A 14180-nucleotide genomic window follows, 5' to 3' on the forward strand; every position below is an offset into this window, starting at 1 on the left:
GTGTACACATCTGTCTGTAACTATACACGGGTTCACTTGCTATTTGTGGTTGTATATCAATCACTGAAAGTATAGGTGTCAGTGTGTCTCAGTGTCTACCTGTGTGAGTGTGCGTGTGTGTGTTGGTGTGTGTGTTTGTCAGTGTCTCCGTGCCGTGTTTGTGTGTCTCAGTGTGTGTTTGTGTGTGTACGTGTGTTCCTCTAACCTGCCGTGTCTGGATGCGGTGTACACGGTTCCCTCCTCACTCCCCACCACATAATTATTGACGTCTCCAGTGGGGAACGCCATGCCTGTCACAGCCACCGCTTTAGACTTGTTGTACACCAGCTCCATGCTCTCCTACAACACACACACACACGCACGCCCGCCCGCACACACACACACACACACACGCCGCACACACACACACACACACACACACAAACACACGCCGCACACACACACACACACGCACACACACACACACACAAAGTTAAAGGATTAAACCTCATGTTAAGGTTGTGCTGACCTAGTTATAGTGAGTCTGTAACATATGTCACATAGACATACTGCAGTTATTTAGCATACATTGTGTTTAATAGGGCTTTGCCATGGTATTAGCTACACTGTTTGATAGGGCTTTATCATGGTATTAGCTACACTGTTTGATAGGGCTTTATCATGGTATTAGCTACACTGTTTGATAGGGCTTTATCATGGTATTAGCTACACTGTTTGATAGGGCTTTATCATGGTATTAGCTACACTGTTTGATAGGGCTTTATCATGGTATTAGCTACACTGTTTGATAGGGCTTTATCATGGTATTAGCTACACTGTTTGATAGGGCTTTATCATGGTATTAGCTACACTGTTTGATAGGGCTTTATCATGGTATTATCTACACTGTTTGTATGAGTCAGTTATAGTACCAATCTCTTTAATGACAATATGCCCTATGTCATATGTGATTATCTAATCTATTGCTGACTCTGAATCAGTTTGAAGAGATGGGCCTTAATGATACAGATCATTATTGACTGATGTCGGATCAGCTCTTACCTGAGGCTGAGAGAGCATGTCAAGACTCCAGGAGCACATCCTGCCATCTGTGGACACGGTGATCAGGTTGTTGGCGTTCTGTGTTCCCACCACGTTCACACAGTACACCGGGTGCTACAGACACAGGAAGGACAGACAGTACAGACACAGGAAGGACAGACAGTACAGACACAGGAGAGACAGGAGAGACATGAAGTATAGCCAGTACAGACCCATGAAGTACAGACAGGAAGTACAGACAGTAGAGACACAGGAAGTACAGATACAGGAAGGATAGACACAGGAAGGACAGACAAAGGAAAGACATACACAGGAAATAAAAACACGGGAAGTAAAGACACATGAAGTACAGACAGTACAGACACGGGAAGTACAGGCAGAACAGACAGACGAAGTACAGACACAGAAGTACAGACAGTACAGACACATGAAGTACAGACAGTACAGACACATGAAGTACAGACAGTACAGACACATGAAGTACAGACAGTACAGATAGAGGAAGTAAAAAAACAGAAAGGGAATGACAATGAAAAAACACACTGGATGTCTCCCTTATTGTATCACTTCAGTTCCAATTCAGTTATTTAATTTGTATCTACATCATAGTGTAGTTGTTTAAATTGCTCTACATGTGAATAAGGCAGTATACGTTATATTATTTCACACACATTTAATATCTTATGAAAGTTATCAGCAGGTATAACCTGAATATGCACAAAGATGTAAAATATTGTCTTCCTACAACACTGAGATGACAGGAAGCTCTTATTGAGTAAAGAGATGCCAATGTGCAACAGCCCCTTACTCCAACTTAGCATCGGCATTCAGCGCTGTGCAAATACAATGTGTTGTGTGAAACCATTATCTCATTATTGACCTCAAATAGATTTTTTTTTCGCCCACAAAGGCCCCTTTCAGAGAGCAGGCGGGTCAATGAGGCGAAGGACTAGACATACAATAACCCCCCCACCTCCCACCACTACCAATAAACGTTATTGCCTGCCTTGGGTGGTATTCACAATGTGTTAAGGCTCAATGGGTTTGTTGGGGTGAATAGATTGAGGTTAAGAAGGTAGTTATGGTAGATAACAGGATAGAATATAGATAGAATATATATATATATTTTTATTGAACCTTTATTTAACTAGGCAAGTCGATTAAGAACAAATTCTTATTTACAATGACGGCCTACACCGGCCAAACCCAGACGATGATGGGCCAATTGTGCGCCGCCCTATGGGACTCCCAATCATTGCCGGATGGGATACAGCCTGGATTCGAACCAGGGACTGTAGTGCCTTAGACCGCTGCGCCACTCGGGAGCCATATTAGAGGGATCATCAACTAGACTCAGCCGCGGGACAATTTTTTCTTGAGGGGATGTTCAGGGGGCCGGAACATGATAATTGGTAGACTGCAAATTGACCGCAAGAAACCCAAACAGATAATATTTGACTTAAAACATAATAATTTCAAACTTTGATTACATTTGTATACGACCACATCTCTCTATTATGCGTGGGAATACTTGGAAACAGATTTCCAAAATTAAAATCACTTGGAGCTGATTTCCTGGTGTTTTTATAGTATTGTGTCCAGTATTATGTCCAACAAAAAAAAAATTATATTAAAAATATAGTTTTCGATTTTTTTGCTCGGCCCCCGGCCTGCCAGTTGGGGAACCCTGGTTATACGATGTACAAGGACATTTCTATTCTTCCTCTTATATGTTTTTAATGTCCTCAGGGATTGCAGGGTTTCAGTGTGTTGCAGCTCTGGATGTGAATATAGTGTATGACCACCTCTAAACCAGTAATATATGTTGAAGATGAAAGTTGAAAGTGTCTCAGTGCATATATGATTAAAAAAATCATTTTAATCCATAGAGACGTGAAGGAGAAGCTCGTCGGATGTTGATCTCTTCTCGGCAAATAGTGCGTCCCAAATGGCAGCTTATTTCCTATATAGTGCACTACTTTTGACAAGGGCCCATAGTGTGCTGGTAAAAGTAGTGCACTATAAAGGGAATAGGGTGGACTGCACTGTGGACTTACCGTGTGAGCTGCAGCTGAGAGGGGGGTTCTCTGTACAGGAGTTCTGCGGTGGCTGCGGTTGTCCCACAGGACTATCTGGCCAGAGTAGGTCCCCCCCACCACCAGGTTAGGATGGAACCTAGCAAAGCCCACTGACACCACGGGAGACTGGAGAACAGAGGGAGAGATAAAGGGTAGGAGAGAAGAAAAGGGGATAGAGGGAGAGATAAAGGGTAGGAGAGAAGAAAATGGGATAGAGGGAGAGATAAAGGGTAGGAGAGAAGAAAAGGGGATAGAGGGAGAGAGAAAGAAGTGATGGAAGACAGATGGGCAGAAAGAAAGAGAACAATTGAAAAAGAGAGAGGAGTTAGAGTAAGAAAGATATATAGAGAGAGCGAGAGAGAAAGAGAGAGAGAACAAGAGCGAGCGAGAGATGTTAAGAGAGAGAGATTGAGAGAGAGAGAGCGAGCGATGTAAGAGAGAGAGTGAGAGAGAGCGAGAGAGAAAGAGAGTGAGAGAGGGTACGAGAGAGAAAGCAAGAGAGGAGGAGAGAGAGAGCGCAAGAGAGAGAGAGTGAGAGAGGGTACGAGAGAGAAAGAGAGAGAGAAATAGAGAGAGAAAGAGAGAGTGAGAGAGAGAGAAAGAGAGAGAGTGCCAGACAGAGTGAGCGAGGGTAAGAGAGAGAGTGAGAGAGAGTGAGAGATAAAGAGAGAGAGAGAGCGAGAGAGAGACAGAGAGAGAGAGAGAGGGGGGGGGGGGGAGTACAACAGCGTTATTTTGAGTAAGGAGGGAAAGAGATAGGGAGGGTGAGAGAGAAGTGGGGTAGCGAGGGAGTGGGGGTAGGAGAGAGGGAGAAAAAGATGATGAGTTGACTGTACAGGGTCTGCTGAGGAGAGGAGAGGGGTGACGTGGGGGTAACGACAGAGACAATGTGGAGGATTGTGGCCCCAGACAATTTATATTACCGCATCAAACCCTGCAGGAGCCAGCAGAGCGCCAAGTGTAACCTCCATCATGACAAGCGTGGCGCTCTCTGGCGCTTTGTTTATTGAGTTCTGTTTCCTCTTCACTGAGCATCACATATGGCTTCTTCCACGGTCTCAGCGTGCAGATTGCAAAGTAGCCTCTGCTATCAAATCAAATAAAATTGTATTGGTCACGTACACATATTTAGCAGATGTTATTGTGGGTGTAGCGAAATGCTTGTGTTCCTAGCTCCAACAGTGCAGTAGTATCTAACAATTCACAACAATACACACAAATCTAAAAGTAAAAGAATGGAATTAAGAAATATAGAAATATTAGATAGAGCAATGTCGGCATGGCAATGACTAAAATACAGTAGAATAGAATACAGTGTATACACATGAGATGAGTAAAGCAGGATGTAAACATCATTAAAGTGACTAGTGTTCCATTTTTAAAGTGACCAGTGATTCCAAGTCTATATACATGGGGCAGCAGCCTCTAAGGGGCAGGGTTGAGTAACCCGGTGGTAGCCGGCTAGTGATGGCTATTTAACAGTCTGATGGCCTTAGAAGTTGTTTTTCAGTTTCTATGTACCAGCTTTGATGCATCTGTACTGACCTCGCCTTCTGGATGATAGCGGGGTGAACAGGCCGTGTCTCGGGTGATTGTTGTCCTTGATGATCTTTTTGGCCTTCCTGTGACATTGGGTGCTGTTGGTGTTCTGGAGGGCAGGCAGTGTGCTCCCGATGATGCGTTGTGCAGACCGCACCACCTTCTGGAGAGCCCCGAGGTTGCGGGCGGTGCAGTTGCCGTACCAGGTGGTGATACAGTCCGACAGGATGCTCTCAATTGTGCATCTGTAGAAGTTTATAAGGGTCTTAGGGGCCAAGACTAATTTCTTCAGCCTCCTGAGGTTGAAGAGGCGCTGTTGCGCCTTCTTCACCACACTGTCTGTGTGGGTGGACCATTTCAGATTGTCAGTGATGTGTACGTCGGAGGAACTTGAAGCTTTCCACCTTCTCCACTGTGGAGAAGGCTTCTCCTCTGCTGTTTCCTGAAGTCCACGATCATCTCTTTCATTTTGTTGACGTTGAGGGAGAGGTTATTTTCCTGGAACCACTCTACCAGGGTCCTCACCTTCTCCCTGTAGGCTGCTTGTCATTGTTGGTAATCAGGCCTACTACTGTTGTGTCGTCTGCACTTGATGATGAACTTGATGATGAAGTTGGAGGCGTGCCTGGTCACGCAGTCATGGTTGAACAGGGAGTACAGAAGAGGGCTCAGAACGCACCCTTGTGGGACCCCTGTGTTGAATCAGTGAAATGGAGATGTTGTTTCCCACCTTCACCACCTGGGGGGGCGGCCCGTCAGGAAGCCCAGGACCCTGTTGCACAGGGCGAGGTTCAGACCAAGGGTCCCGAGCTTAATGATGAGCTTGGAGGGTTCTATGGTGTTGAAGGCTGACCTATAGTCAATTAACAGCATTCTTACATAGGTATTCCTCTTGTCCAGATGTGTTAGGGCAGTGTGCAGTGTGATGGCGATTGCATCGTTTGTGGATCTATTGGGGAGGTAAGTAAATTGAAGTGGATCTCAGGTGTCAGGTAAGGTAGAGGTGATATGATCCATGACTAGTCTCTCAAAGCACTTCATGATGACAGAAGTGAGTGCTACAGGGCGATAGTCATTGAGTCCAGTTACCTTTGCTTTCTCGGGTACAGGAACAATGGTGGACATCTTGAAGCAAGTGGCGACAGCCGACTGGGGTAGGGAGAGATTGAATATGTCCGTAAACATTCCAGCCAGATGGTCTGTGCATGCTCTGAGGACATGGCTTGGGATGTCGTCTGGGCCGGCAGCCTTGCGAGGTTTAACACGCTTAAATGTCTTACTCACGTCGGCCACAGTCCTTGGGAGCGGGCCGCGTCGGTGGCACTGTGTTATCCTCAAAGCGGGTGAAGGAGTATTGTCCGGGAGCAAGACGTCTGCCTTTCCTCTGCATGCATACTCTCGATCTAAGTCCCAAATGGAACCCTATTCCCTCGGCCCTGATCAAATGAAGTGCACTGTAGCCATTTCCTGCAGTCTAATTACCTAGTGGACTCATACGTGGAATGTTATTCATATTTTTCATAATTTCATAATTATGAAACAATATATATTTTTTTAAATCTGATGTTTGTATTTCAAACAGTTTTGTTATATTTCAGTCTTCTGTGTATATAAAGTGTAATATTGGGAAGCAAACTTACAGACGGAATACATTTCAACTCTATTTCTGACATGTTACAGGTGTCTTCTTTTTTTAAGACCATAACCATGTGTGTAAGGTGTATACTTTTCTTTCATATGTCTATGAAGAAACGCTCTGTTTGACCCTGATTTAACCCACTGCATTAGAAGGATAAAGGGAATAGGATGCCATTTGGGTTTGTAACCCTTCTCCTTTCCTATAACCAGTGGTATACTACAACCAGTGAAATCTACAGCCAGTGGAATTCTACAGCCAGTGGAATACTATAACCAGTGGTATACTACAACCAGTGGAATACTATAACCAGTGGTATCCTATAACCAGTGGTATACTACAACCAGTGGTATACTACAACCAGTGGTATATTATAACCAGTGGAATACTATAACCAGTGGTATACTACAACCAGTGGAATACTACAACCAGTGGTATACTATAACCAGTGGTATACTACAACCAGTGGTATACTACAACCAGTGGTATACTACAACCAGTGGTATATTATAACCAGTGGAATACTATAACCAGTGGTATACTATAACCAGTGGAATACTACAACCAGTGGTATACTATAACCAGTGGTATACTATAACCAGTGGAATACTATAACCAGTGGTATACTATAACCAGTGGAATACTACAACCAGTGGTATACTATAACCAGTGGTATACTACAACCAGTGCAATACTATAACCAGTGGTATACTACAACCAGTGGAATACTATAACCAGTGGTATACTACAACCAGTGGTATACTACAACCAGTGGTATACTATAACCAGTGGTATACTACAACCAGTGGAATACTATAACCAGTGGTATACTATAACCAGTGGTATACTATAACCAGTGGAATACTATAACCAGTGGTATACTATAACCAGTGGTATACTACAACCAGTGGTATACTATAACCAGTGGTATACTACAACCAGTGGAATACTATAACCAGTGGTATACTATAACCAGTGGAATACTATAACCAGTGGTATACTATAACCAGTGGTATACTACAACCAGTGGTATACTACAACCAGTGGAATACTGTACCCAGTGGTATACTACAACCAGTGGCATACTACAACCAGTGGTATACTATAACCAGTTGTATACTATAACCAGTGGTATACTATAACCAGTGGTATACTACAACCAGTGGTATACTATAACCAGTGGTATACTACAACCAGTGGTATATTATAACCAGTGGAATACTATAACCAGTGGTATACTATAACCAGTGGAATACTACAACCAGTGGTATACTACAACCAGTGGTATACTACAACCAGTGGAATACTATAACCAGTGGTATACTATAACCAGTGGTATACTACAACCAGTGGAATACTATAACCAGTGGTATACTATAACCAGTGGTATACTACAACCAGTGGTATACTACAACCAGTGGTATACTACAAACAGTGGAATACTATAACCAGTGGTATACTATAACCAGTGGTATACTATAACCAGTGGTATACTACAACCAGTGGTATACTATAACCAGTGGTATACTATAACCAGTGGTATACTACAACCAGTGGTATACTACAACCAGTGGTATACTATAACCAGTGGTATACTACAACCAGTGGAATACTATAACCAGTGGTATACTACAACCAGTGGAATACTATAACCAGTGGAATACTATAACCAGTGGTATACTACAACCAGTGGTATACTACAACCAGTGGAATACTGTACCCAGTGGTATACTACAACCAGTGGTATACTACAACCAGTGGCATACTACAACCAGTGGTATACTATAACCAGTTGTATACTATAACCAGTGGTATACTACAACCAGTGGTATACTACAACCAGTGGAATACTGTACCCAGTGGTATACTACAACCAGTGGTATACTACAACCAGTGGCATACTACAACCAGTGGTATACTATAACCAGTTGTATACTACAACCAGTGGTATACTACAGCCAGTGGAATACTATAACCAGTGGTATACTACAACCAGTGGTATACTATAACCAGTGGTATCCTATAACCAGTGGTATACTACAACCAGTGGTATACTACAACCAGTGGTATATTATAACCAGTGGAATACTATAACCAGTGGTATACTACAACCAGTAGAATACTATAACCAGTGGAATACTATAACCAGTGGAATACTATAACCAGTGGTATACTATAACCAGTGGAATACTACAACCAGTGGTATACTACAACCAGTGGAATATTATAACCAGTGGAATACTATAACCAGTGGTATACTATAACCAGTGGTATACTACAACCAGTGGAATACTATAACCAGTGGAATACTATAACCAGTGGTATACTATAACCAGTGGTATACTACAACCAGTGGAATACTATAACCAGTGGTATACTATAACCAGTGGTATACTACAACCAGTGGTATACTATAACCAGTGGTATCCTATAACCAGTGGTATACTACAACCAGTGGTATACTACAACCAGTGGTATATTATAACCAGTGGAATACTATAACCAGTGGTATACTACAACCAGTGGTATACTACAACCAGTGGAATACTATAACCAGTGGTATACTACAACCAGTGGAATATTATAACCAGTGGTATACTACAACCAGTGGTATACTACAACCAGTGGAATACTACAACCAGTGGTATACTACAACCAGTGGAATATTATAACCAGTGGAATACTATAACCAGTGGTATACTATAACCAGTGGTATACTACAACCAGTGGAATACTATAACCAGTGGAATACTATAACCAGTGGTATACTATAACCAGTGGTATACTACAACCAGTGGAATGCTATAACCAGTGGTATACTATAACCAGTGGTATACTACAACCAGTGGTATACTACAACCAGGGGTATACTATAACCAGTGGTATACTACAACCAGTGGAATACTATAACCAGTGGTATACTATAACCAGTGGTATACTATAACCAGTGGAATACTATAACCAGTGGTATACTATAACCAGTGGTATACTACAACCAGTGGTATACTACAACCAGTGGTATACTATAACCAGTGGTATACTATAACCAGTGGTATACTACAACCAGTGGTATACTACAACCAGTGGTATACTATAACCAGTGGTATACTACAACCAGTGGAATACTATAACCAGTGGTATACTATAACCAGTGGTATACTATAACCAGTGGTATACTACAACCAGTGGTATACTATAACCAGTGGTATACTACAACCAGTGGTATACTACAACCAGTGGTATACTATAACCAGTGGTATACTATAACCAGTGGTATACTACAACCAGTGGTATACTATAACCAGTTGTATACTATAACCAGTGGTATACTACAACCAGTGGTGTACTTTTCTGAGTAGGGCCCTGAGTTTACTGACCAGAATGTGACCTAGGCTCTAGTCATAACAATGTCTTCTGGTCATCAAATCAACTCTGTGTCCTGAGTACAGAACTGCCTTTTCAGAACAGATACAATTTAACCCGTAGTATCTACTGTACCTACCACTGCATAAACATAAACCACTCTCTCTGTGTTGACCAAATTTTCTCTTGAACCAGAACTGAACCATACACGGTCCACTGGCAGTACTTTTCCCAGTTTACACATTGAGGAGAGCCCATTTGATCTGGTTAAAGTGAAATAGGGATACAGAGTGGTGGGATTGTTTTCTTCTCTCTTTAAAATCTACTGTTTTATGAGTGAGTAAAACAAAGAGAAGAGAGATTCTCTCCGTCTGTCTCTCGCTCTCTGTCTCTGTCTCTCCCCCACCACAACATGTGCAGCCGCCAAGTCCTGCACCTCGAGTTCATTTTAAAGAGGACTGGAAAACAAACCAAAGCAAAAGAAAACACGCTTCTCTTTCTTTTCTTACTTTCTTTCTTACTCTCCTTCTTTCTCTCCTTCTTCCAGAACGGCTACAGAAGAGTCTCAGATGTGAAGTGTTTTTCCAAACCGAGACTCAAAATAAACTGAGCTTTAGGGGTAAAAATAAAGTATTGTGTTGGCCATCAGAAACCATCCCTGAGAAGTTTATTTACCCATGGGGAACAGCAAGGGAATCTGGATTAAGGTTCAAATCCATTAACACACATTGTTTGATGCTGACCGAGAGTCTAAATATTCTGGGTTTATTTTAAATATTTAGATTTGAATGAGTTACCACCGGGTGACTGAGTTTGAATGTAAATGTGGGTAGCGCTATGCAATGATATATAAATGTATAGCCTAAATATGAAATAATACATAAACGACACATAGTCCATACAAAGACATACTGTACAAATATATGCTACACAGACACAGTGTATTATAAAGTCAGATTCAATAGACTTTAACTTGTTGAAGGCCACAGAGACACCAGTAAAAAAACACAAACAATTGATCAACGTCTTAATAAGATATAATGGTTTTCTTGTTCACCAGCCTAGGACAGCCTAGAAGCGTGGTACACAAGGCTAAATATAATGCTAATTATCTCACTCAACACTTATTTATCCCTCCCTCACTCACATACAAGCACACTTGTTTGAGTGAGATTTTTCTTCATCCATCTAAACTAAGTCGGTCTCCTCGCTTCTCTTTTGGCATTAAAGGGGCACTCCGCGATTGTTGCATACATTTTCTTTTACTTATAAATGAATGACATATAGGTTTGTTGTTGTTTGAATCCCAGATTGCCCCTTTAATATAGCCCTCACATGTTCCTAAATGCTAACTTCGCTAAGCTAGGCCCCCGACCCTTAAGCCCCATCTCTGATGTACAGTAGTTGTACATCAGGCAGCCATTTCAATCAGCACATCAGAGGCCCCGGGCCTGATCTTTGACCCTGCGGCTGTCTGTGGTTGGGCCACGCTCCTCAGACAGGGCTGCTTCATTACAGGGATAATGATAATGAACGCCCGGCACAGCCCGGTGGGGTCCCCACAACAAGAGGATCATCACTCCTCTACTCCCCTACCAAGACATTCATCAGAAGGCTAATGAAGGAGTGTAACCCAAAATAACCCCAAAGGAGAGGAGTACTTAGCCACAGAGCACACCGCCAGCCTTATTAAAAGCACCTGTTAAAATGGCACCGTACTGTACCGTCTTGCAATCCCTGACCCAACTTTGCCATTTTGTGATTATTTTGGTGCTTATCCGCTGTCATCTCCTATGATAGACAAGAACTGTTGAACATCAAATAGGCAGTTACAAACCTCAATTCCGGCTTCAAATTCGAAATCGACTCATCGGTCTAGGCTCTTTGTGTAATTCCAACAAAATGTTTGGGCTACCGAATAGGAAACGCAGGCGAAAAAGAGGGAGAAGAGGGGGAAGGAACCCTGGCGAGATTAAGGAGAAGGGAAAACCGGCCACCACTTCCCTCCATTCTATTGGCCAATGTACAGTCTCTTGATAATAAGATAGATGATCTCCAATCGCGGATTTGCGAACAAGATCCCCCTCATGGCTATCCAACTCAATGAATTCTCCATTCACCGAGCAGACAGGACATTGGATTCAGGGAAATCGAGAGGGGGAGAGGTTTGCCTCTTCATCAATAACAAATGGAGGGGAGTGGGTCAGTCGAACGCTTCAAGATCCTCAGTGGCCAAATCACTAGGGGCCTGAAATGGTCCACACACATGCAAACAGTTGTGAAGGAGGTTGAAAAGATGTATCATGGGCCCTCAAATCCTCAAAAAGTTCTACAGCTGCCCCACAGACAGCATCTTGACTGGCTGCATCACTACTTGGTATGGCAACTGCACTCGATCGCATGGGGCCCGCTACATGGGGGTGGTGCCAACAGCCCAGTACATCACAGGGGCCGAGCTCCCTGCCATCCAGGACCTCTATACCAGGCAGTGTGAAAGGAAGACCTGGAAAATTGTTAAAGACTCAGCACGGCAAGCAGTACTGGACACCAACAGGCTCCTGAACAGCTTCTATCCCCAAGCCATAAGACTGCTAACAAAACGTCCACACGGACTATCTGAGTTGAGCATTGTATTTTATTCTCTATGCACATTCTACACACACACTAACTCACTCACACTGACACTCCAACACACACACACACACACACACACACACACACACACACACACACACACACACACACACACACACACACACACACACACACACACACACATCCATACTGACTCTATACATGCACACACACTCACATATAATCATCATACACTGAGTGTAAAAATTATTAAGAGCATCTACTCTTTCCATGAAATACACTGACCAGGTAAAAGCTATGAACCCTTATTAATGTCACTTGTTAAATCCACTTCAATCAGTGTATACAAAGGGGAGGAGACAGGTTAAAGAAAGATTTTTAAGCCTCGAGACAATTGAGACATGGATTGTGTATGTGTGCCATTCAAAGAGAGAATGGGCAAGACAAAAGATTAAAGTTCCTTTGAACGAAGTATGGTAGTACAGTAGGTGCCAGACTGCAACGCTGATGGATTTTTCATGCAGTTTCCCATGTGTATCAAGAATGGTCCTCCACCCAAAGGACATCCAGCCAACTTGAAACAACTGTGGGAAGCATTGGAGGCAACACCTTGTAGTCCCTGGCCTGACGAATTGAGGCTGTTCTGAGGGCAAAAGGGGGTGCAACTCAATATTAGGAAGGTGATCTTCATGTTTTGTACACTCAGTGTATCTGCTGCTGCTACTCTGTTCATCATATTTCCTGATGCCTAGTCACCTTAACCCCACATCTAACCCTGCCACTCCAGCATCCCGGCACATTGTAAATATAGTATTGGCACTGATCCTGGAACTGACTCTGTATATAGCTACGGAACCTGGAACTGACCCTGTATATAGCTACTGACCCTGGAACTGACCCTGTATATAGCTACGGAACCTGGAACTGATCCTGTATATAGCTACTGACCCTGGAACTGACCCTGTATATAGCTACTGACCCTGTCTATAGCTACTGACCCTGGAACTGACCCTGTATATAGCTACTGATCCTAGAACTGACCCTGTATATAGCTACTGATCCTGGAACTGACCCTGTATATAGCTACTGACCCTGGAACTGACCCTGTATATAGCTACTGACCCTGGAACTGACACTGTATATAGCTACTGACCCTGTATATAGCTACTGACCCTGGAACTGACCCTGTATATAGCTACTGACCCTGGAACTGACCCTGTATATAACTACTGACCCTGTATATAGCTACTGACCCTGGAACTGACCCTGTATATAGCTACTGATCCTAGAACTGACCCTGCATATAGCTACTGACCCTGTATATAGCTACTGACCCTGTCTATAGCTACTGACCCTGGAACTGACCCTGTATATAGCTACTGATCCTAGAACTGACCCTGTATATAGCTACTGATCCTGGAACTGACCCTGTATATAGCTACTGACCCTGGAACTGACCCTGTATATAGCTACTGACCCTGGAACTGACACTGTATATAGCTACTGACCCTGTATATAGCTACTGACCCTGGAACTGACCCTGTATATAGCTACTGACCCTGTATATAGCTACTGACCCTGGAACTGACCCTGTATATAGCTACTGATCCTAGAACTGACCCTGCATATAGCTACTGACCCTGTATATAGCTACTGATCCTAGAACTGACCTTGCATATAGCTACTGACCCTGTATATAGCTACTGACCCTGGAACTGACCCTGTATATAGCTACTGATCCTAGAACTGACCCTGTATATAGCTACTGATCCAAGAACTGACGCTGTATATAGCTACTGACCCTGTATATAGCTACTGATCCTAGAACTGACCCTGTATATAGCTACTGATCCTGGAACTGACCTGTATATAACTACTGACCCTGGAACTGACCCTGTATATAGCTACTGATCCTGGAACTGACCCTG

The 14180-nt window shown here is 43.1% G+C and overlaps 1 protein-coding gene across 4 annotated transcripts in view; it reads right to left on the reverse strand.

Moving 5' to 3' along the window:
* LOC110488015 (cytoplasmic dynein 1 intermediate chain 1) overlaps positions 1 to 14180 on the reverse strand; it is a 109823-nt gene that overhangs the window by 23146 nt on the left and 72497 nt on the right. For all 4 annotated transcript variants that reach the window (XM_090227651.1, XM_090227652.1, XM_090227650.1 and 1 more), the window contains exons 12-14: positions 3099 to 3245; positions 1042 to 1155; positions 206 to 339 (exon numbers count right to left, since the gene is read on the reverse strand). In XM_090227651.1, coding sequence (XP_090083777.1) covers positions 206 to 339; positions 1042 to 1155; positions 3099 to 3245 — 395 coding nt within the window. The remainder of the gene's footprint in view (positions 1 to 205; positions 340 to 1041; positions 1156 to 3098; positions 3246 to 14180) is intronic.

Source organism: Oncorhynchus mykiss, chromosome 30 (genome assembly GCF_057628025.1).
Source record: "Oncorhynchus mykiss isolate SJ-2025 chromosome 30, ASM5762802v1, whole genome shotgun sequence".
Lineage (NCBI taxonomy): Eukaryota > Metazoa > Chordata > Actinopteri > Salmoniformes > Salmonidae > Oncorhynchus > Oncorhynchus mykiss.